The sequence below is a fragment of the Gallinula chloropus genome, assembly GCF_964237585.1.
Source record: "Gallinula chloropus genome assembly, chromosome: 18".
NCBI classification, from domain to species: Eukaryota; Metazoa; Chordata; class Aves; order Gruiformes; family Rallidae; genus Gallinula; species Gallinula chloropus.
The window spans coordinates 4,052,439-4,077,952 of record NC_140103.1 but is presented as its reverse complement, the minus strand read 5'-3'; the positions used below and the strand labels follow the sequence as shown (position 1 = coordinate 4,077,952).

The 25,514-nt window shown below is 46.5% G+C and overlaps 1 protein-coding gene across 4 annotated transcripts in view; it reads right to left on the bottom strand.

The window, feature by feature from the left end:
• FUBP3 (far upstream element binding protein 3) overlaps positions 1-23,202 on the bottom strand; it is a 40,218-nt gene extending 17,016 nt beyond the window's left edge. For all 4 annotated transcript variants that reach the window (XM_084272410.1, XM_084272411.1, XM_084272412.1 and 1 more), the window contains exons 1-9: positions 23,074-23,202; positions 15,982-16,084; positions 10,288-10,338; positions 9,750-9,783; positions 7,775-7,824; positions 6,177-6,248; positions 5,389-5,446; positions 2,612-2,774; positions 1,636-1,734 (exon numbers count right to left, since the gene is read on the bottom strand). In XM_084272410.1, the coding sequence (XP_084128536.1) occupies positions 1,636-1,734; positions 2,612-2,774; positions 5,389-5,446; positions 6,177-6,248; positions 7,775-7,824; positions 9,750-9,783; positions 10,288-10,338; positions 15,982-16,084; positions 23,074-23,160 (717 nt within the window). In that variant the 5' untranslated portion in view covers positions 23,161-23,202. The remainder of the gene's footprint in view (positions 1-1,635; positions 1,735-2,611; positions 2,775-5,388; positions 5,447-6,176; positions 6,249-7,774; positions 7,825-9,749; positions 9,784-10,287; positions 10,339-15,981; positions 16,085-23,073) is intronic.
• Between the last annotated feature and the right edge of the window lie 2,312 nt (positions 23,203-25,514).

Here is a 25,514-nt window from a genome sequence, read left to right as displayed (position 1 = left end):
GGCAGCACAGCAGAGAACTAGGAGCTACAGAGAACATACCAAGGAGGTAGGTGGGTGGTAGTGAGCTTACTGACACTCAGAGAAGTTAAGCCCAAGTCTGCAGCAATCCAGCAAGACTTTTTCTGAGACAAATGAATATTCTTCCTACCTACTTGCAGCCCTCAAAGGCCATTCACAAGCTTGCATGTAGCCCAGATAGTAAAAGTGTACCTTGGAAATAAGGCAACAGCAGTTACCACTAAGAAAAGGCTCCATGTCAAACCCAATGCCTTTGTTTCTATACATTAACAGTCAAGCTTTGGATATTTTGGTTCTATTTCCAAGTTTAAGGGACACTGCTCAATCTGACTCCTTTCACAGTTTTCTGTATCTTCCATGGCCCCAGGGTGTTTTTTACAAAAGGAAACAACTCAAGACATTTCAGAGATGCCAAACCAGAAACAAGGGCAACAAGGAGATTTCATAGGTGTTTGAGGGAGTTAAGAAACACTGGTGCAGCATCCAGAGAATCCCACCAAACCCAAGGATCCAGCAAGCTTTTCAACTGCCTTCCAAGAACGCTCAACTTTTTCTAACTGCCTCAAGGATCTTCCAGCCTATCTGCTCTCTGTGACTGCTCAGCATGATTTACATCGCTGAAGAAGTGACAACAGCAAACCTTGCAAGGCAGAAGGAACTACCTGGGGAGTGGCAGCACTTAAAGGATGATTCGATTAAAAGTAGCAAGACTGCCATTAAACACCTTCCTGCACATCTGTACCCCCACAATAAGGGTAAGAATTTGGAAAAAAGAAAAAAAACCCCAAAACCAGCACCACAAAAACACCAGCCAAAACATTGAAATCTAAAAGCCTACTTGCAATTAGAGGTTTTAAAAATACAACCCAGACATACTATTCCCTGAGCCACATCAGCCGTCGCAGCAGTTTACGATTAAGGGAGATCCCATGAAACAGAACTGTTTTTATTAGAGACAGGAATGCTAAGCTAGAGTTAAGTGCTTAACAAGGTATGAAAAGCACTTGCTGAGAAGTGGAACATGCCACAACTAAACTTTGTCATCGCTTCATTCAAGCATTCCCATCAGGCTGCAATCTTCCAGTCTCTAGGGTTTTTGCTTTGAATCGCAGGATCTCCTGACCCAAAGAGACTGAGGTACCAATATGAAGCAAACCCCTTGGTTTCAGGAGTTGTCATAGGAATTGCTTTTTTAATTACCTGCGTCAATTGGCTGTCTGAGATAAGTTTTCTGGAAGGTTCACTTTCTCAAATGTGTGATTAAGTCACTAAGGACCCATTTGCTCAAGTAACACGTAACTGTGATTCCTGCTTCACAGACTGGAAAGCATTTCAAAGCTACTTTCTCCAGATCCTCCTCCTCAGCTCTTCTCCTACCCACGTCTAGTATCTCTGTGGAATGAGAGCTGCTAGGTTACGCTGTAAACAAGCCAACACTCGCTAGCCTGGTGTTTTAACTTGCTCTACTCAAACTTCACCAACCTTACAGAACAAACAACACCTGCAAGGATCGTTACATTTACAGTTGGACTCGACTCCGGTAGATGCTCACAAATAGACTAAAGTTTCAATTTCTCCTCCAGTTCTCTGGGGCAAACACTTATTTGTATGACATACCTGCACTTTAAATGCATCTCCAGTAATACGGAGAGGTTTATCTGCTCCCGTAGGCAACGGACCGTCTTGGATCATGATCATTTTCACACCCGTTCGCTCCTGAAGAGAAAGCACAGAGCACTTTGCTAAGCAGAGTCCCTGCAACAAGGGACTAGGTTTTGGTTACTAAACATTACGTAGGTGAAATCAGCAGCTTTACAGAATGCTACTTTAGCTCTTCATGGGTCCCTATAGCACAAATTCAGTTCTAGAGGGTAAAGGACTGACAGAAAGTGTGCTGCCTAAGAAAGTTACCTAAATCCCTTGGAAAAATAGAACCCCTGAACCTCAACAAATGATTTTTCAGCCCTCTTCAAAATCTGTAGCTGTCTGCATATTATAGTTATTAAATCTACTGGGTGACTGAGGCCTAATCAGGGCACTCAAAAACTATATTTTTGACCTAGGTGTTATTCTGAAACCCTCATTCTTTTTTTAAAAAAAGGCCCCTTGTATCAGATAAGGAACAAAGAATGCCTAGGAACACAGATTTACACACAACACTTATTCAGAAAGGGGTGGAATGAGGAAAATAAAAGGAAGACACACGCCAGCCTTATCACAGATCAGCAACAGAAGAGAAGCACAGCACTCTACAACAGCATGGCTGGCATTAAAAACTGTTGCAGCAGCAGACTAGAGAAAGCCTTTTCCTGGCTAGAAGGGTCCCCTCCTGACCAGCACACACCAAATGTTATCTCAAGCACACAAGTGTCTTTCACAGTTCTGGCAAGGCTCCGCTACGCGTGTAGTGGAGCCAAACCGATTTCTTTCTTTAACCCAAGATGGGGTTTGAGTCCAGCTCTCCGAAGGCAGAAGAGTAGTCCCTGCTGTAGAAGGTTAGAGCATTTAAGGCTCTCCAATTTCAGCACGCTCTTGTCCAGCTAAAGAAGCTGCAGTAGGGAAGAGAGCCCTAAAGTAAATGCATCTTGCGCACCTGCAGCTGTTTTATTGTTTCACCTCCTTTGCCGATGACTAGACCCACTTTGGATGCCGGGATCAAAATCTCCTGAATCGTACTGTTGCCATCAACATCGTTGTGAAAACCAGGTCCGTTCCGACAGCGATCTACAATCTGCCCCAGTAGCCGTTTTGCTTGTCTTTGGAAAAGAATCGAGGGAAACAACCATTAGACAACATAATGTTCCACGTGACCAAGGGACCAGGAACCGTTGGAATGGGAGAGCGATCGGGGGGGAGAGGAGAAGTGGTGAAAAGATGGAGGAAACCACAGTTAGCACAATGTTTGCTTTGGGGTTTTTTTTTTGATTTTTAAATAATTCTTTGATGTATATTTTCCCCTATCATGATGACTTATAAGCAGTTTGACTTTTGAAAGGGGAAGAGAGAAGGAAGAGCAGCAGCATGCTCTGACCTCTTTGGAACCTGAAGGGTAACAGTTGAGCTATAGCATTTGGGGCTTGTTTTGGATGAAGATGCTCTAAGTTCTAAACTCTTCTAAAACATACCCACAATACTTGGTAAAACTCAATCCCTGGTCTCTTTCTTGGTCAAGACCAAAACTATACACTGCTCTGACACTGACACAGCACATTAGTTAACCACTCTCTGATCAGTCACAGGCAACTGATCTTCTCTGCCTGCTCTTACCAGCGGCACCAGAACGTTGCTCTAACACAGCCTCTGCTCCAAGCAGCAGGTGCTGAAGCTACACTGCGACATGAGGCAAGGATACTGCAGCAGCAACCAGCAAAAAGACCGAGTGGCTTTACTCCTGGTGAGAAGGCACACACAGAGAAGCATTTGGGAAATTAAAGATCCCTTCTCTAAATTCTTTAGCGCATCAGAGGCAGGTGGCAGGGTTTCCCTTCATCCTGAAGGTTCCTAGTACCAACACATCCCTTTTCCTGCCCTTCTCCCACCACCTTTTGCTAAGTAGGTAGAAAAAAAGTCACTGGTTCCCTATTGAATCTAAAGCAGCATCTTCCCCTCTGCACTTCATACCATGCCACATCAGGTACTCTATGGGGACTGTCTTCTCTCTGGAGGTTTGAGGAAGCAGTACAAAGCCATCCCTCAGGAGCAGATATTCAACCCAAGACAGCTCAGGGGGCGGTGATCTGAGGCTGCACACAGCTCAGATCACCACTTTCTCTTGACCTTCTCACAAAACAAGGCAAAAGGTGGAATTCCTGCAAGAGTCTTAAGAGGTTTTATCCATCTACCTTCACATTTTGCATAAAGTTTTTAGTGACAATATAGAGACCACAACATTTAATACACAACGTATTTCAGATGAGAAGGGGTCCTCTGGAAAATAACCCTCTTAGTTTGCCACTGGACACAACTAATGGTGGAAACACTCCTCACAAAACCCTTCACAAAGTCATCTGATATCAAGACTTGTTTCCTTACTTCATTTTTCTTTTTCTACAAGTAACCTGAAAAAAATAGCTCAAACCACCAACTTGACAAGAATTTTAGCAGAAAATTATATTTTGCCAAATTCCACATCCTCAACACCTTGTTTGCTTCCCAAATTGAGTATTCTCACCTTTTTTTGTTGTTTGTTTATTTGTATTTTATTGAAAGACAGCCTTGGGCATGACTATATTTAACTGCTTATTTCAGAACCATGAAATCTTAACTATACCTTTCCCCCAGTTTCCCCCAACTGCATCTCATCAGGCATCCCAGCTTTTTAATATTTTGCTCTTGTTCTGAAACACCCTTTGCTAAAGGGGGGAAAAGCACTTCAATATCAGCAAGAATACATTGCCTGCCCTATAATGTGAGCTTGCCAATTATATTTATTCTGGCTCATTGCTTGCAGTATTATGGTAGAATAAGGAGATTTAAGTAACCTTAGATCTCTTAGGAATGGAAGAATGATGAGTGTCTTCTCTTTAGAGAGACAGTCTTTGTGCCCATGTATTTTCACTATCAAATGCAACTCAAAGATTTCCAGATGGATTTTAAAAAACCCACCTACCCAAAGGCTGGGGAGAGAAAGAGCAGCTCCATATGTTAAGTGTGTTCCTGTAAGCCTGAGGATCCTGGATCCAGTTCCAGCAGGAGGTCCTCAACTGGTTTGTGAGAGTCTCAAACTCAGCTCCTGGGAAGGGGGAGGGAGGAAACACTGTCCCTAAAGTTTCTATAGGTCTAAAGAGTAGAAAGCCCTGCTGGCTGGCCACGTGTCTCTACCATGCAGGGATCAGAATTCAAGACTTTGGTTCAGTCCTTTGCTTCTTGTTGGCAGGGATGCAGAGGCAAGCACACATATGGGCCTCATGCTGCTCTGCAACAACACCAACACCTCCAGATTATTCTGGAGTGGCACCAACAGGCTTTGGAGGCCTCATGCAGCCCTTCTTCAGCTGGAAGGATGGTCATCTCTCAATAGGAGTAGGGAAGTGAAGGGGAGAAGAAAAGTGCCCTTCAACAGCTTAGCTCAATATCCTGGAAAGCTGCAGTTAGAAAACTGCATCCTAGGTGCCCTAAGAGCAACCTTGCCCTGTAGAGGGGAACTCCATGGAAATATCTGCAGAGGGATCAAACTGCAACTGGAAAAAAAAAAGCCTTTGAGGTGCACAGTTTAAAGCATCAGACCAAGAGGTTCTATGCTCCAGAGACCCTCATGTTTCTCTAGGCCAACATCTGCTGGTGTGGCTAATCAAGTAGCACCACTGACAGAGCACAGCATTAGGGAGAAGAGAGAGGAGGAGAAAGGAGAGAAACGAAATCAGAACTCACTCAATGCTGTCTTGCGTCCCGGTGAGCACACAAGGCCTCTCAGGCATCCCACCACTGTCTGCAAAGGAAACAAGCAGGAACTGTTTAATACAAGACATTTAAAAGGTGGCAGCTGGTTCAGCAACTACCAAGCAGCAAAGGAAGCATTTCCCACCCCCCTGCACACGCAGCACTTCTGATGCATTCAAAGACCTCCAGGCTCAACATATTTTAAATGGTTTGCTGGATGTCTGCATTCTTTTAAAGCCTTTTCCCCCTCCACTTATGGGGAGGGTAAGAACTTCAGTCACATTCATCAACAGCTTCCTGTACACCACCATAGAACACTCTTCCCCAAAGCAAACAGGTGCTAGCACAAACAGGACATTTGTTCAATGAGAGGAGAGTTGTACAAAGAGCTGCCACCACCCTCCTGAAAGGTCTTCTGCCAGGAGCTGGAGCTGACCAGACCAATGAGACACAAACCAAATGAGCTGAGAGGTTATCACCAGGGGAAAACTCAATGGCTACAATTTTGGTCTTAAGTACAACACAGGTTGTCCATCTGCCCTGTACCTGTCTCCTGGTTGGAGACAGTTCCTTTTTTCATTCCTTAAACCACCTGACAAACCTGTTTCCTGCACTAGTCGGGAGGTCAGTCCCACAACAGCTCTCCCACACGCGTTAGCCTAGCCCAGCAGTTGTTAAGGGTGATAACACATCCCCAGCGTGGCAACGCTCCTGATCTAATGGACACAACACCCTTCAACAGTAAAACCAGTTCATCCATCACACAATGAGGCTCTTACCTGGAGCAATTTGAATTTTGCAGCCAGACTCAGCCTGAATCCGTGAGATCTGTTCTCCTCCCCTGCCGATTACTGAAACGAGTTCAAAAAGCATCAGAAACACATCGTTTCTCTGAGTTACTGCAGAGCACTTTCCCCCCTTTTTACTCTGCTGCAGCTGTCTATAAAGGAACAGTTTGACTCCAGGATTGCAGAAGAGGCATCCACAGCATGACCAAATTTATCATAGTAGAAAAACATTAAGATACTGCTGAAAGTTATTCTGTTTGCTTGTGGGGAAAAAAAAAACCACAAACCCAAAACACACAAAAAACCCCCAACACAACAAAACAAACCAACAAAGCCTGTCTTACACTGCAGTGGAAATACACAGGATGCAAGAAATCAGGCACTAGTTTCAGGGCTGCTAGAAGAGTCTCTCTTTCTCTGCGTGAACCAATAAACCAGCTATCTGGGGTACTAAAAAAAGGGAAAGACTTTTGGTTTTATTTATTTAGAATTTATATTTTACTATCTCTTTTCAACGGACATGCTATTTGGCTGGTCTGCACTCAGAGCTGCTACATACTGAAATGCTCTATCAAACCTTAAGTGAGGACAAATATCTATGTCCCTAAACTCCTGGAGCTGGCACATACTGGGGACAGACTATGTGCCAATCACCACTCACATCCCTCTCAGACTGCAAGAAGTAGCAAAACCATCAAGACAAACACGTGTGGTTCACTCAAGATGCTCTCACAAAAGCATCTCTCCGCTGTGGGTCTGTCACCCTCCTGCTCAGAGCTAGAGCATCCCTCTGACAAGCTCCCACACGCATGGTGCCAGGACCAATAAATGAAGTTATCTAGCAGGAGTTCAGCATTTCCTCCACAGGAATTTGAGTTACAGTTTTATAGTGGCTTTAGAGTCAGGACAAAACTTCACAGGCTCTCAGGTAATTATCAAGGCTGCTATTTTCCTTTTTGCTCTCCATATATCTATAATTGGAGGAGCTACACAGAGATCTAGCTGTGGAAGGGTCAATGCAATCACTGTAGTAACACATCAGCAGGAGGTGCCATTGAAAGGAAGAGTAGTGATCATCAAGAGGAAGAGAGAAATCCTGATCAAGCTAGAAAGAGAAGAGTATTAGGAATGCAAATCTAGGAGAAATTCTCATCTCAGCAATGCACACTGGATGTGTTTCCCTGCAGTAAATGTAGGAGAGGTTTAACATTCTGTTTAACTTGCCTTGAGTCAGGTCTTATTTTAACAATTTAAATGTTGCTTTCCTGTCAACCATCACAGCTTTGCACACTCAAAGGAAGTAAAATGCGTCAATGAGGAAAAACAAGTGGACTTTTGACTTGTTTCTGTACTGTGCTAGTGGGAATTTAAAGGAGGGAATCACTAAAAGTCTCCATAACTTGTACCACACAGTCTTTTCTTATTACTGGGACACCAAGCTTTTCCAAGCAGTTTAAAAATCCACATCATCTGGTCCCCACATCATTAGAAAAGGCTTATCTAACAAAAACTTGTCAATGTATCAGAATAACCAGTATTCCTGTGCAGAAAACACATCAAAAAACATCAAAAGCATCCAAGGTACTTACTAAATCCAACCATTTTATCAGGCACTTTGAACTCTTCTGTTATTACAGCCCTTAAAAAAAAAAAAAGAAAGAAAAAAAAAAGAGAAAAATCAAATAGTCATTATGAAGAACAATTTGGAAGACAACTATGTCCCTGCTGTGGAAACCAGGCACAGCATAAGGCTTTTGCACACACACAAGTAAACACTCCATCACAGTCAAAATTACGTGTTTAGGAAGGGGCCTCTCATGGTCACCTCATCTCTCCTATGCTGTATTTCCAGTCTCCTCCCCACTATCTTCAGTGGAACTGACAGAACCACCTCTCTCTGTCATTCTTGGTCCAGAGAGATTTAACAGAAGAAAGGAATTTAAATTTTATGAAGATCCACTAATATTTAGCCTGGACTTCCCAAACCATGGTCTATACCTACTACTTTTAGACACACTCTTGCCAAGAGACCCAAAGCAAAGGCATCCCTGATGTGAATGCCCCCTTTTTTTTCCCTGCCTGTCCTTATCATTCTTTCCTTGGAATTTATAAAAGCCATCTTCAGTTATCCTTTGAAGTCTTATTATCACAAGACTTCCCTATCTATCGCTCTTTGGACTTTTTCAAGGTGTCTCTACCTTAAAAACACAGCACCCAAAGCAATTTCCTCACACCACAGTCAAGCAGAAAGGAATTCCCCTGGGTTGTTTTTTGCTTAGCCATTTCTCTCTCACAGAAAACACCCCACCATGAATATGGAGTTTGCAAACTCTGTTTTATTTAGATATGCATTATATACTACTGTTCAGCAATCTCTAAAGCAACAGAACACCTGCACAGTGAGTTCAATGCAGGCTTTGCAGTGAGGTGTATTCAAACCTTCCCATCATTTGCTTTAGATCAGCCAGGAAAGGTACAAAATATGTATTAAGACTTCTTCTCCCACTAACCTGTGGATAAAAGTACCTTCCACTGTCCTGAGGCTCACTAGCACAGAAGCAAAAGCCAGCATCATCCATACCTGTCACAAACGTGCTCCCTGTGACAGGGATGTTCAGAAATGCTGTTGTTTTAACCTAGAATAAACCCAGCCAGCTACCAAAGCGTCCTACCCTGCCTCACTGGCTAACCACCCTGTGTTGGAGGAAGAGTTGTAGGTGGACAACGAAGTTAACAGAGCAGAAAACCAACCACCAAACCCAGAAGCAAACCAATTGAGGCTTTTCAGCCTGATTGATTCCCTGTATGAGCATCACTCCTGGCAGAAGAGAGGTGGCAGGTAGCTGCAGAGGAGACATCACTGCCCACCCTTCCCTGTGCTGCTCCACCTGGGCTTTAGCTTTAGCCTGATCATTACAAAGCTTCATTATGTATATTGCTTGTCCCTTCTGCTCAGGCCCAACAAGCATCTGGCTGTGATGGAAGTTCAGAACTATTAGCCCAAAGGTGAATCACAGTTTAGAAATGCTCACCCCTTCCTACCCAAAACAAGGCAGACAAGTCCTTAAGAACAGGATCTGAGAAAAAAACTAGGAATTTTACTTTTGTATTAGACACTAAGACATAAGATGCTCCATGACAACTCATACTTCAGTCTCCCAAAGCCATCTGGGACAAAGGAGACACCCGAGGTCCTATTACACCAACAAAATTAAATAATAATAACAGTAAAATAATCTATCTGCCCATTTAATACTTCCAACTTTTATAAAAAAGTCAGAGCTTTAATCCCATCAGGACAGGGGAATGGATAGGGCAGAGAATCTACTCTTCTTGGTCCTGCAGATTTACAGAAACCAAATCCAAGTCTCACATCAACTCGCCTTTCTTCACGACAACAACCAACCGTAAAGGGTTAGCAGAAACCCCAGCCTGGAGAGAGAAAACCCAAGCTGACAGTTTTTCCACATTCTCAACCTCTGACTTCCTAACACTACTACAGATGGTGGATCAATAAACAATTAGAATTGATCAATAAATAATAAAACATAACCCACTGCTTACCTTTGATGTACCAGGGCCCCTAACTGGTTACCTACTGTGGCAGAGAGAGAAAAAAGGAGAAAAAAATCAAAGCATTAGCACGGATAAACTAACTTCATCCCTATAGAAAAAGAGTTCTTACCATTTCATCAAAAAAGAAAGAAAAGCAAAACAGTAATTTAGGTTCAGTGGCTGAAATGAATGCGTTATGTGGTACAAAACAGGAGGGGATTTTGTGATCAACACACACCATAACCCAGTGTCCAGCTGAACACAGGGTAGGGAATTGATCTGTGTCTCCCCATGCTGAGAGTCATGGGAGAAAATCCTGCCTTTCCCAAATCCAAATCCCTGCAACTAACCTCCCCCCCTTCCCAAATTAAGCCCAAAGTAGTTAAAAAAAAAAAAAAGGGGGGGGGGGGGGGGAAGCTGGGGGGAGGGAGAAGGGGAGAGGAGAAATTTCAAGCAGGCTGCTATGCTTTTTAAAAAGGAAAAAAAAAAGCTGAGAAGACCCAGAGATTTGGTCTAGGCAAAAAGCATTGAGGGGGCTTGCACATACTTCTCTCTGTGTCTCTTATCTGTGCTCCATGGAGCCCACTTACACGGAGACCTGTTAAAGGAATAGGTCTGTTAAGTAACCTGGTGGCACCCACACAGTGTTTTCTTTTAAAAGAAACACCAAACAAGACCCAAACCACACCACATTTCACTGAATACAGGCATTCCAGGCAGATCTGCAATGGTAGCTGGTGGTCCATTTGTGATTAGAAGCTATCTTCCCAGCTGACAACCCTCAAAACAGATTTCTCCCCCCTCCAACCCCAACAGATTAGATCTTTCTTCCCCATGTTAATGGAGAAAATATCATTAGACCAACTCATGCAAAGTGGGAACACATGCCCTGCTGGGCTTCCTACTGGACTTTGCCTGCAGCAAACCAGCTAAAAACTAGACCATTTGGTCCTAACAACCAGTTGAAAGATTATATTGCATGCCTGGAGGGCACAAGCAGTGAAACAAATGAAACTGGCCAATATGTGAGCTGTGATAATAAAGATGCTGTTTCAAACTACCTTGCAGCAACCTGCACATTCTTTGACCTGAAATAAATTGGCAATCAGCTGGCAGGGTGAGAAAGCGGATGCATCCCCACACTGCCTAAATCTGGTAGAAAAATGCATAAAAGTTTGCAGCCAAACACTTCACTCAAATAAAATAGACAAGGAAGAGTCAATAGTGTATTTCTGCTGCGTGTCAATACCTTCATAATAGTTCAGGACCAAAATATTGACAGTGTATATATTTTATTACCCTCCCCAGCTCAGTGATAAGACAACTGCTGCGTTATTGACTCTGTTTGATTTGTCTTTGCATATTCTCACCCTGAATATAAAAAGCTCTAATTTGATAACTATCGATACTCCAGTTGAAAAAGTTGGGTGATGTAATGGGGGAGTATTTGCTCTGGCTGATAAGCTACTACTGCAGAGCTGAGCAAATCTGACCGAATTCAGAATCTCACCTTCTTGCCCCAAACTGTGCCCTGAGTATTTTTGCCGTATGCAATAGATCCAGTGGCTGCTGCTGTGATATGGGATTGCCCTTGCCATGGACCAGGCCACTCATTATCCCAAGATGCCAGAAAAAGTGGTCTTAACATTACAAGGCTGTATTTAAATAGCCACTTCACATCTCAATCCACTGTAACAGCTCTCTCTGCAGTCTCAGTTCCACTGCAGCCGCTGCCCACAAATTATGAGATAGATACACATCCTATAATCAACTCCTGAAGTTCACTCAAGGAACAGAAGAGCCTTCATTTTGTAACAGAATCCTACACTTGAAAAAGACAACTTCTTAAGGGGAAACTGGACAAGCACAGCAAGTTAAATCAGTCAGGGAAATAATGCTTTAGGATTAATGTAACATAATGTCTCCGACCCATTCCAAGCACTATGCCATTCACCACCCCAGGCAGGGTGACAGCCTGACATACATTTATTGTGCAAATTACTTAAAACAAAATTAAGCCACAATAACCTATGTGTGAGATCATCCCTTCCACATTTCACTGGTGACCTCTCCAAGAGCCGAGATGGATGGCAGATGGAGAGAACTGGGAGTGATTTACTCAAAGCCAGTTATGATTTCTCTCTGGTTTCTGGGAGGGAGGAAAGAAACAATGCAGGTCCCAGTTCCAACAACCTGAAGGTCCATTCCTTCCCAACATGCCCATTTTGCTCTGAAAGACAGGGACTAATAGAGAAGCAGGGCAGGGGCAGACCACGCTCGCTGCAGTATTGAAAGCTGCATCTCCCTCTTCACGCCAGGGAAGGGGCTGAACTCTGACAAGCCACGTACATATTTCCCCCTTTTACATCTATTGAATACAATTTACCTGTAACTGCAGTCATTTTACTGCAAATAAGGAAAAACACTGAATAAAATCAGCACAATTTCCTATTAATGGCACCTGCTGGTTGATAACTCTTCACTCTGCTTTAGGCTTCACCTTAACTGAATTCTACCTAACAGACACTCAAAACAAATGTGGATTTTTCTTTCCACCCCACAAAACAGAGCAGTGCCTCCCACTAAATTAATGTGCATGGTGGGAATATAGAATCTCATCAAGAATATCTTCATGGCTAGAATGAAATCAGAGCAACACATCTCCTAGGCAGCAGCAGAACAGGCTTCCATTTCATACTTTTGAACCAAAATGGGATCATTGTTAATTTTAGAAGGGCACAATGAAGACACCAGTTACCCTAAATCTTTGTCATTAAATATTCCTAGTTTTCTTTAATTAAATGGTGAAAACCTACTAATTCTCACATCTGCCCTCACTGCAAATCTTTACAGGCTTCTTTCTGCTCCCTTAAACCTCACTGCTTAAAAACATGGTGATGTGTAAAGCTGCAGTTCTGAAGAACACTGTCTATTTTGTGTGTTACACTAAACCTTCTGCCCAGAGACCTGGACTTTTGCCCTGGTCCTACTGCTGCTACAGACACATCAAGGATCATCACAACTAACTGCCAGCAGCAGTACAACAGGGAGAAGTTTTTCTTCTGCCCATCACTATTTTCACTGAAAACACACTGGAGCAAAAGAATAAAGCATTCTATATAACAGAATCATGTTGTGTTTGAAGCCCTTGGCTCTACTACAGTCAGGTTTTACTACAGCAGAACGGGCTATCTTCATATCAAGATGCACCACAGAAGCTTGGGGGAAGCACAGCGAAGAGAGGGGGGTGAGAGGCTTCTCCAGGGTCTCTCATCTTTGTTTCCCCAAACTCAAAGGATGCCCCAGCCTTCAGCTGCAATGCTGCTGCTTAACTCTACCCTGGAATCTTTTTTGCAGCAGTCCAAAACAGCAAACAAAGACTAACACTCTGGCAGCCAGTCTCTTTCCAGCAGACTAGATGTTCACTTCCTCTGGACAAAAGGACACTGTTTCTTTAAGGATTATTTTGCATTAAATAAACTTATTAAATTGTGCTGGTAATTAGAGACACCCATTAATTAGATACCAGGAGCGACTGTTGGCCATTAACAGGAGGACTGGCATCTATCCTCAGCAGCAAGCCACAGCCAAGATGTCAGCAGGTCTCTGCAGCTCAGAGCTAACCCCATCTCTGGTGCTCACCTTCCCTGAGAAACATTAACTGCTGCAAGAGGCTGTAGGAACGCTGACTGCAGCTTCCTGTGAGCAGGACAAATAAACCTGCACAACATATCCAAACCCCAGCACTAGAAAATATCTAAAGCATGTGTAACAACATAGATAATCACTTCTTGACAACAATGTCTCCAAACTGTAGTTCCCAGACAAGCTGAAAGCAGAGGAAAAGTGTGGGCATGCAATCCTGACACTCCTTATTTGCTGCTAACAGTAAACTAAGATCACTCAAATGGGAAATGCTTTCCTAATTTAAGTGGCCTATTAAAAGCAACTACCACCTTCCAATCCTTAAAGCTAAAGCTGCATTACAGACGTCTAATGCCATGGCAGCGAGAGCCAGCAGCCCCAAGACTGACTAAGGTGTCAAAGAAATACAGAGCAAGCAGCACTGGCAGCCTCTGGAGCTCCTCTGTCAGGCCTCAGCCCTGGGCACACAGGCTGATCACGTGGTGGTGTGGGTTTTTTAGGTGGGGTACTCATCACACAACCCTCTTTCAGCACAGGGCTTGCTAATGCCATTAGAAATAAAACCCAGTATGACCAAAGCTGAAAGAAGTGATATAACCTTTGTTCCTCCCCTGAGAGTTCCTGTTTCCTTGTGAAATTCCAGCCCTTGAAAATATTCCTTCTATCTTTATTCTTCTGGAAGATCTGACAGAGGAGATTTCTGGGAGGGGAGCTGGACCGAGTTACAGAACCTACAGATGTAGGTGAACAACCCAAGGGCAAGTACAGCACTGGAGCTACTTTAGACAAGGGTGAGCAAACAACTGTAGGTTTTCACATCACCAGAAACCAGACAAAGAGTCAGGAGTGCTGCCCCTCTGATTGTTCCTCTCCCAGGAACAATACCTCCTCCATGGAGTTATCTACCACAACACACAAAACCAGCAGCAACACACATTGATAGCCTAGACTGCAACTGTATTGACACGGTCTGTGTCAACACAAACAAGGCTCAGCACCAACACAGCTCACCAGTAAAAGTTTAAGTACAAAGTCTAACTCGTGCTGTCATTAAGCACTATGACCATTTCACATGTTAAAGGTTCATAAAAAGCCCATTTTGTGAAGAGGTCGGATTTCCCAGCTGAGCTGTTGAATCGATAAAAGAAATAGGCAGGACCAAGGTTATGAATGGCCAGTTCCTAGAAGGTTACTTTTATTCTCTCTCACATGCAGCCACTTATCTGAGCTATTCAGACACTGCCCAAAGTTGTTCAGCATTCTTCTGCACTGAGCAGCCTGTCTGACAGCCAGGCACCTTTCCATGCAGAAACCAGCACATACCAGTAGTACCAGGTCTCTGCCTTCTCACAGACAGAGCGATGCTGCAGCCTGAGATGGAAGGCACAGCAGCTTACCCTGATAGCCCCATTTGTTACTGAAACTCCAAACCAAAGAAGCCACAACCTGTAGCTCAAATAGAACCAAGACCACAAAACAAAGTGGGTTGCTGCATGTGTTCAGAAAGCAGTGATGTTAGCAAACCAGAGGCTCCACATGAAAGAAACTCCTCCCCATGCTCCAGCATGAGGTTTTTTTCCAGAATGAGCAGCAGATGCAAAATATTTTCAGCCTTCATATCAGACAGAAAAAAATATTTTCAAAATTAAGTGCTAAGTAGCAGCTTTGCCCATCTCCTCAGGACTCCTGAACATACCTGTGGGGGAGAGAATCACCATGCAGGGCTACCTTGTCAGTAAAAATACTAGAGGAAATAGGAAAAGGAAAACATAGCCACACTTTGGGTTTTTTATAACCAGCTACAGGAACAGGCAAGCTCTTTGTGTCTATACAGTAGCAGATAATGCAGTTTAAACACATCTTGTAAGAGTGCACATCATCTAGATTTGTAAAATGGGTAACACCTGTTCTAACATTTCTGTTGTTCCTGACAAAGATAAGAACCCAATAACATAGTCTGAAATAACTGTAACACTTCAGACAATACCAGATCTAGTCCACCCAGTAAATCACTCTTTGGCTGGGGTCAAGGTTAAATGCTTCAGAATTCTCAAATTATGAAAAAAGCTAAGGCTAATCCTTCCAACTTCCATCAATCCATTTCTTCCATAAAATTCATGTACAAAGCATCCAGAACTCTTGACAGCAACTCAACTACTGTGTGGTGACCACTGCTACACCAGGGAAGGAGTACAGGTACTGTCCCAAAACACTGCCTGCTGTCAGAAAAAAAGCTGCTCTTCCCTGATGATGCTTAATTATATACATCTGGTACTCTACACACAGGCTGCAGCATGGTTCCAGTAAGCATATCCACACCCCACACACCCCCAACTACCACAGAACAGTATTTAAATTAGAGCACTCGTTTGCTAATTCCCCAAGTTCATGAACTATGAAAGAATTGCCTCACATTAATAATCTAATGTCTAGGAGCCCTGTGCTATCTAGACAAGGCTTAACAGCACAGGGAATCTTGTATAAAATTTCTATACACAGAAAGATGCATTGATTTCTGTCCTTAAAGCAGGCAACCACCTCCACAGATGAATTTCAGGAGCTGCATCCAACCCCAAGACTGACTAAGCCAGCTTACCTCCATCATCCAGGGGCCGTTTCTGCACTCCATAGCCATAGACAGGGTCCACAAGTGTTGTAGAATTATTCAAGTGAGGAATATCTCCAATTTTAGCAGCAATCTATAAAAGCAGAGGATAAAAGCATGATTAGTATACCTGAAGTTTCAGCCACTGCAGCTAAACACCCTTTCATCCAGCAAGGCATTTACCCCAGTCCAATCTTCTCACAGCTATTTACTATGTAGGTGACTTGGTATCAGTTCCAAGACAGCAGTGCTTCATTTGTTAAGTAAACAATTCTCTGCTTGCTTTTAATATTTGTTTAATTAAGATTGCATTCACCCAGTTCCTCTTCCTGATCATAAGGAGGTATTTACTCCCTAGAACATTATATTCAGGTTTGTTCACTCCATGGACAGCTGACAAGCTAAATCTTGCAAAAAGAAGAGCTCCAACTAGCTCACCAACTTTGTGCTGGAGGACCTGGCACCACCATAGCCATGTAGGAAGACACATGCTTCCTCCTGCATCCATGAATATCCAGATAGATACAAATGCACACTCACACATCAGGAGAAGGATGTGAAAACACACAGTGTCTGGGAATTCCTTGTCAAAGTAAACACCCTGCATTCACTGTATGAAGAATAACCCTGTGGGCAAATCATTAGCCCAGAATTAGTTGCCATTTCCAGCAGTGGTCAGTGCAGCAGGAACACAACTAATGCTGCCTGTGTCTCAACTTCCAACCCTTACAGTGGGGAAACAGGGACTCCCTGCCAAGCCAGGGTGCAAGGAGGATATTTACAGGAAAGAGGAGTCAGGTATCACAGTAAGGTCACTAAGGCAAGCAACTAAACTAGGTAAGAGAGACCTAACCACCACTTAATTAAAGGGACAAGTTAAGCTCATCTCTAATGACATTTGGGAGCGATGTGTACAGATGGATGCTGACAGAACTGAGCCCTCTCACCTGCTTCCTGAGCTAACTGATGTAACCCCACTCTAGAGATGTGGAGGTGCTGCACCTGAGTGAATCCCCACGGAGGGACACGCAGGCTGCAGTCTCCCAGCACCCCTTGCCTACACAAAGCACTTGGCTATATAAAATAATCAAGTGCTGAACACAGTAGTGACAGAGCAAATAAAAAGAATGGTGTGTTCTACAGTGTTTGCTTCCTTTTCCAGCCAAAAGAAAAATCACTGAATAGGATCTTTACTAGGAGCCTGATCTCCCTCTATTATAACTGGGACTTCACCAGAGAATAAGCGACAGGAACAGATGAAAGAGCATTTTACAGAGAAATGTTTTAAATGAAGATATGGGCAGATGACAAATAAAACCAAAGGTGTTTCCAGAATGTGAGTTTTACTGCAACAGAAAGACATTTACAGTTACTCTGGCTGTTGACACCATTGGCTGCTGCAGTGGAATGAACAACTGCCCGAGATTCAGAACCACAGGGCACTGAAAAAAAATGTTATCTGAAATAATCTTGCAAGACTGAGGGCACTGCTTTCAACAAGAGACTGGAAAACATCCTTTTCAATGCCTTTTATGAAAAAGACTCAAAGTTTTGACCATTTTCTTCTCATAGTCCATTCCCTGCCATCCTCTTTTAGGAAGTCAACAACTTCATTGTGAGGGAAACACCAGGAGGTAGGGAATAAAGTCTTCCTCCTGGACCAGCACAGTGGCCACGTAGAAAAGCTCTGATGACAAACACCTTGTACATCAGCATCTTCATAAACTAATAAACCCAGAGAAATGTGACTCAAAGCATCAATACAGACCATCCCTTGCACATGCCACACTAGGGAGTGCCAGGTGATACCTTCCTTATTTGATGAAAGCTGTGCTGCATCCAAGGTCTCAGCCCTCTGCCCACCCACTTTCCCCTTCTGCTGAGGGTGCAGAAGATTATAACGAAGGTACAAAGAGCAGAGATGTTTCCTGGCTGCTCCAACACTGAAAAATACATTTTATAACAATCTATTAACAGCTTTCACATAGTAACTTACAAAGGCATGCCAAAAGATGCAGTGTCAGGTATAACATACTCTGGCATGTTTTGGAACATTTGATTTCACCATGCTCTTTATGAACTCTCTATCAGTAGTTATTTACTTTTAAAACCATATATAAGCTGTGGGAACTGCTAGCCAGAAGTTTGGAGCTGAAACCACACACTCCAGGGGCAAGAAGAGGCCAGTGAGGAGAGCAGAAGCTGGTTTACAAAAGGAAGCAAGCAGGAAGCTCTAAGGTGTGTGTGAACCCATCACTGGTATCGAGACCATCTGCTCCCAGAGCTTTGCAAACCCCTAACTCAAGCCTGGCACACAACCATCCCCCTGGCACAGAACCCTCCAAGTAAAGGGCAAAGTAAGAAAGTCAAAGGAATTTTTACATTATCAGCTTTTGGTATATTTTTCTCTCCACCCCCCCCCCCTTCTTTTTCACTCCCTTATTTGAACTTGCGTCCTTATCTCCCTAAAGCCTCCCAGCTGCCACCAGACTACAGGCAGACAGCACACCACCTCACATCAGCAAGGGAAAAACACCCTGCAGAATCAAGTGTTGAGTTTTTAAAGTAGATGCAGCAGTTAAAAATACATTTTAACTTCTTAGGTTCAACTTAAAACGGGAACCTCAGGTTTTACTACAGGTTCAGCAGGGAGATAAGCACAAAAAAAGTTAGAACATAGCAAAAGTAAGCAGACCTAAACCTTATCTGCCTAAATGACCTTGAGTAATGTACTGCCAGCCACTGCTTTTGCCCCGTTGTATGTCAATCTTCATTTCCCCCCCCCCTTGTAAACCCAACACATCCATTTTACTAAGCTCTGAAACACACTGGGAACAAACTTCAGTACCACAGAACTGTTTCTGTACCTAATTTTCCCCAAAAGAAAGCTCTTCCACCAACACAGCACAAATCTTAGCTATAAATTGCAATGGTAAAGCCAAGAAAAACAGATTAACCCACAAAGTTGTGCGAGGGATACATGCTTTCCTACACCTTGCACGCCTGTCCTACACCTTCACCACTCTCTAACAACGGTGTAACACCAAAATGCTTTTCAATATGAAGCTTCTCTGCTAGGCACAGCAGGACTAAACCAAATAAAACCAACATTTCTAGGTATTAGTGAGATATGAAACAGTAAGGCGCCGTGATCTCATCTTTCAGACAGTTCTGCTGCTCCTCCCAGTCATTGAGCAGAATATTTGAGTCTGTGCAACTGCCATCTCTCCAGAGCTCTACAGGAAGCAGTGAAATCATCCACAACCATTGAAGTTTCATGTCACAAGTGGTTTTCCTGAATACTACAGTAATTGCAAAGCCCTCTGTCTATCTGGTTTTGGTATGAAAAGGTGCTCTGAAAGTATTTTGTTATCTTTTTCAATAAGGAAAAATGGGTCTTAAGATCCCTCCATCCCCACAGGAATCAGGAGAGAGAGCCTGATAATAGAAAGGGATTTGAAACGCACAGCCTGTTGACTCAGGAAGTCTCAGGATATTAATCCACTTCCAAGGTAGCAAAGACAGTGTGCCACAGGCTGACCAAGCCACAGCCTTTCCTCTTCACAGCATTCCCAGAAAGGGAGATTCAGGCAGTACATATGGCACGTTACAAGAACAGCATGTATGTATGAAGAATGTATGAAGAGGGAACCAGTAAGTGCCACAAACATGTGCTGTACCAAAAATTAGACTGCAAGAACAGAAAAGGTGAGAACCAAGCAAGACTCTCTAGTCAATGAGACAGCCTGACAGAAACCCATCCACATGCAAAGTACAGGCAGCTCTGCTTATTTTCTGATCCCATTACTCAAAAGGGGAGCAGACATCCTCTCTCCCCCCACACCCCAAAATGCCACACAAGCACACCACACAAGGCTGCCTGGGAGCAGCCACTTCAGTGAGCAGAACAGGCACTACCTGTGGCCCACAGACCAATCCCCTCACTTAAGAAGCGGTGCAGAAGATGGGGGACAGACCATCTCAGAGCCCCAGCATTCACTTAAATACCTGCTAGGTAGCAAAAATTATCAAGAGTCCACTAAAAAAAACATCCAAGCAAGTCCAGCCCAAACACTGAAAGCACTGTGCAAGTCCCTCCTTTCAAGCGTGCTCCTGATTCCTTACGCTGATGCCCTGCACATCCCAGTGACTCTGAGGAATGCAGCTGCAGGGATTGATGAGGAAAGCCTTCCCTGTCCTGAATTATTTAGTTATTGATAACTAAGGAGTGTATCCTGCAGACTGATTTTAGTGTTATGGCTCTCATGAGAAGTGTGCTTAGTAAATTTGCTTACTAGACTGAAGTGTAAGATTAAACTCAAGAGTTCAAATGTCAGGCCGGGGATGCCATACCAACCCTTGACACATGAACTACCACTGCATTTTTTCCCCTTCTGTTCCCTCATACCCTTAAAGCAAAATTAACACTCAGAAAAGGCTACAGGATTGGCTAGCTGCAGTATAAAAGCTGACATCTATGCACCAAATCATTATAGCTCAGACAGAGCATTAAACACGCTCAGTGAAACAGGAGGTGTAACTTTACATCCCACCCTATTCTGGAAGTTCCACCACACACTGCTTAGGGGAGGGTGAGGTAAGTATCCTTCCACTGTGCAATTAAACCATCTTCATTCACATTCCCTAACACATCACTAGTGACAACTTAGTCCTGCCATTCTGTGCAGGAGGGGACCACCTACTCCCTCACAAAGCCTTTTCAGAACTAGATTAAATCAAATGCTTTCACAGGGGGTGTGTGTGTGTGGGGGGGGATATTTTAGCACTTGCTGACCATTCTTTTCATCCCACAAACAGTAATGGGAAAATTAGTAATTTTTAAAGAAAAATCAGATTCAACAGGCAGCACACAACTCATGACACAAGAATGTAGGCCACATGTGCAGAGCACACATTTCTCAACACCCTGGTTTCCAGCGTGGAGGACAGCAGGAAAGCTGCTATGCTGCAGCTCCTCACCTGAAGTTGGCAGCTGGGAAGATTCTGAAGTCTTCCAGTTCAGACTAACATAAGCTATTCAGCAACATGGGAGTCAGAGAACACAGCCAGGTTACAGAATGATTTATTATGACATCTTCTTTAGCCTGGAGAAGAGGAGGCTGAGGGGAGACCTTATCTCCACCTACAACTACCTGAAGGGAGGTTGTAGAGAGGTGGGTGATGGGCTCTTCAGCCAGGTGACAGGAGATGGGACATGGGGAAATGGCATATGAAGCTGTGCCAGGGCAGGGTCAGATTGGATTTTAGAAAAAAAAATTTACTGAAAGAGTTGTCAGGGCCTGGAACAGGCTGCCCAGGGAGGGGCTGAGTCACCTTCCCTGAATGTGTTCAGAAAAAGGGTTGATGAGGTACTTAGGGATCTGGTTTAGCATAGGATGGGAATGGTTGGACTTGATGATCTTCAAAGGTCTCTTCCAACCTTGTGATTCTGTGATTCTTCACATGGGGATTGGAGTGGGCTCATGGATTCACCCTACAAACACGATGACAGTAACCACACAACCACCTCAACAACAGCACTGTATTTAGGCTAATACCACCTGAAGCATCCTACTTTCAGGTGTAACCTTTACTAACCAGATGACCAGCACACCATAGCATTTCAGTGTACTCCCAGAAGAGTTCCACCAAGCCAGAACCGATGAGTGAATAATTATTTCCTTATAACAGGCCATTCAAAGATTATGCAGCTCTCAGCAGACAAGAATATAACCTGATACTCAATGAGAGACGTTTTTGCAGTGAGAGGCATTTGGTAGCAGATGACAGGGTCAAGATAAACAGAGCTGCAAGACCTCTCTGTTTAACTGCACCATGTAGATACCAGCAAATTTTTCAGACATCACACCCCACCAAGGTCACAGCACCTTGTTAGCCCCTGAAAAGAGTGACACACAGCCTCATCCAGGAGGCAGCTAGCACACAACATGCCTGCTGCAACACTGAGGCTGAGAAAGAAACCGACTGAAGAGCTGGCTAGCTCACCATCTCCTCTGGGAAAGTGCAGGGTGTTCAGCTAGAACAGCAAACACCTCTGCACCCAGCAGTGAAGCCTGCAGAGAATGGAGGCTTGCTGACATATTGATTCACGAGTGAGCTGCGAGCGATGGTCAGTCACTTCAGTTCTGTGAGAGCGATTGCTTGAAGGGTCTCAGTGTTCAGCTTAGATTCCTCACAAGTTTCTTGGGGAAAAGGAGAAAAACAAGTCTGGGCAACAGAAGGAGATTTCTCCCACCTGGCCTGCAACGTTGGAAAGAATAGAGTCGGGGTCTTCAAGCTCCAGCTGGGCTGCAGTCCTGGTGTTCAGCTGAGTACCAGCTCCCTGAGGTGCAGTTACTGAGTGCAGCCTGTTCAGAGACGGACTCCACGCTCGCAACAGACGTGGAACGAGAAGCTGGGTGAATGGTCACAACGTCTGGGGCGTGAGCAGCAGCTTCTTGCTTCTGGAGCCACTTTCCACAAACTGGGAAGCGCACAAACACTGGGAACGTCCTGTACTGCAGGCAAGGCTCTGGGTTTCTGCAGGTCTGGGTCGCTCTCACTGCCAGTTTCCCCTTTAGCGCTGTGTAAGCCCAGCACTGTGCTCCCCCTCTGCCACGGCTGCTATTGATTAGCAATTAAGGCCTCGCTTAAAACACGACTTTTAACATCCAGATCACGCTCCCCCAGCCCCCACCACCGCAAAGGGCGAGACGACAGCTCCGCAGACAGGGGCTGCCGCGGGCTGCAGACCGCCTCTTCCCCCGCGGAGCTGCGATCCTGCCGCGCCACAAGCCCCGGCCACGACCCGCGCCGGAGGGGACTGTCAGACAGCCCCGCCGCCCCCCTCCCAGGCCGCCCGCTCCCCACAGAGCCCCGCCGCCGCCCCCCCGCTCCGCCGCAAGGGCCGGCCCCGGGGCTGAGCGAGAGGAGCCGCCGCCTCCAGCCTCCCGGCAGAGGGGCAGAGGGGCGGCGGGGCCGCGGCCCTCCCCCTCACGGCGGCTCCGGGCTCCACCTCGGCCCCGCGGCCTAGCGGCGCCCCGCGGCCTCCTCCCGCCCCCGACCCCGCCGGCCGGCGCCTACCTGCCGGACCCGGTGCAGAGCGTCGACGAACCCCTCGGGCTTGATCCCCACGGGCGCTGCGCTCTGCCCCTGCGCCAGCTCCGCCATGACACGCGCCCCGCGCCCGCCCGCCGCCGCGCCGTCCCGCCGCTCCGCCCGGGGACCCGCACCCGGAAAGGGAAAGAGCCCCCCGCTTCCGCCGGAAGTGGGACGAGGGGCGGGGGCGGCGGGGCGGGGCCGGGGGCTCGCGCGGCGCGTCACGGCCGCTCACGTGCCGGAGGGGAGGGGGCGCGGGGCGGGGCGGGGGGGGAGGGGGAGGGATCGCGGCGACAGCCCCGACGGACCCTGCCCGCACCCTGCCAGACCCTGCCCTGCCAGCCCCTGCCCGCACCCTGCCTGTCCCTGGCAGCCCCTGCCCTGCCAGCCTCTGCCCGCACCCTGCCTGCTCTGCCAGCCCCTTCCCTGCCAGCCCGTGCCCTCACCCTGCCTGTCCCTAGCAGCCCCTGCCCTGCCAGCCCGTGCCCTCACCCTGCCTGTCCCTGCCAGCCCCTTCCCTGCCAGCCCTTGCCCTGCCAGCCCCTGCCTGCACCCAGCCTGCCCTGCCAGCCCCTTCCCTGCCAGCCCCTGCCTGCACCCAGCCTGCCCTGCCAACCCCTTCCCTGCCAGTCCCTGCCCTCAGCCTGCCTGTCCCTGCCAGCCCCTTCCCTGCCAGCCCCTGCCTGCACCCTGCACACACCCTCCCCTCACAGCCCCTGCCACCCTGTCCCTGCCTGCATCAGCCCATGCCATGCCATGCCATCCCATCCCATCCCTGCCTGCACCCTCCCCTGCCAGGCCGTGCCATCCCCTCCATCCCTGCGGTGGCGTTTCCCATTTAAGATCCTCCCACAGCACCCGTCTCCTGCCTGTTTCCGCACCCGAGGACGGTGTTTCTGGCCATGCCGCCGTGGGCCCATGGTGGTGGAGCAGCAGGAGGCTCCGGGATGATGCAAGGACCAGTTAGTCAAGGATTCATGCAAAGAACATGCAAAGCTCATTCCTGGAGCAGGGCACTGCTGCGTGGTGGGACCAGGATGCCTGGGAGGTGGCAGTGCTTTTTGGGGGTGTCCCATGAGGGCTGCCGCCCAGCCTGCACCCCGTGCACGGAGCCTCTTGGGTGGGGGTGTGCTCCTGCTGATGGGGTTGAGTGTTGGTGCCACGAGAGTGACACTTGAGCCACGGGGTGACATGAGGGGCAGCTGGCAGGCTGGGTCCCCACAGCAAAAAAGAGGGGGGCAGTGATGGGATCCTAGGTCCAGTGATCTGCCCACCCAGCCTGGCGACATGGGGAGGGGGTCTTGACCTAACCCCCCCCACATCTGGGTGCAGCTGCATGAACTGGTGAGAGTTGTTACCTCCCAGATTGCAGCTGGTTTGCACGCTGGGCCTGGAAGAGCCCTCGGCTGCTGCTGGCTCAGGCGTTGCAGCTTCTCATGTCCTCTGTGTGTTCCTCCTGCTGCGACAGGGACCGAGCTGTGGGTCAGGAGGGTTTGTGCCCGCTGGGTTTCCCACCTGTGATGGGGAATGAGCTGTGGGTCAGGAGGGTTTGTGCCTGCCCAGTTCCCCACCCCAGCACTGCCACTGCAGCCTGCGACAGTCCCAGTCCAACCCCGGAGCTGCTTTCCCAAAGCCACCCAGAATTAAACTTGAAATTCAAACTACAGCTCAAGCTGCCTTGCTCTCCTCCTTGGCTGTTTCCTGCTCTTTCCTGGTACCTGGAGGCTTTCCAAGAGAGGGAACATGCTTCTTCACCAGGACCTGCAGACTGCTGCTGGGCACCTACAGCGCCCAGGCTTTGCTTCTCCAGTAAACTCCCCCAAGACTTTGTTGGATTCAGGGACTTTTTCCTGTCCTAAACCTGGCTGGGAAGACCCAAGAGGCTCAGCACCAGCTGTCCCTTTCCCTGGGCAGGTCTCAGATGGGAGGTTCCCCCCAAGAGCCCCTCGGGGATGCTCACAGGATTTGCCCTGTGACCTCAGAGTGGCTGCAAAAAGACCCAAAAGTGACCAAATGTGAAGCCTGAAGGCCCCAACAATCCACACCCTCCACTGCCAGAGCCAGCATGGGGATGGGAGAGCTGAGTTTTGGCAACCTCAACCCCCACCAAGAGATTGGAGGAGCCTCCTCCATGCTCAGAAAGACCATGGCCAAAGGACCAGGCTGCCAGGAGGGTGTCGGTGAACCTCAGTGCTGGATGGGAAGCAGCCTGGAGAGAAGAAGACATCAGGCAGCTATTGAAAAGGAGGAAGTTCCAGGCCTTAAACACTTCCAGAAACAAATTTCTGATGTAAATCTTCCTTTGGAGGGGGGGGGAATAAAAGAAAGGAGTGATTCTATGTCTTCATCACCCGCTTCCCTCCCCTGCCAGAGACACACACACACCTTCACTCACACACACACACACACACACACACACACACGCT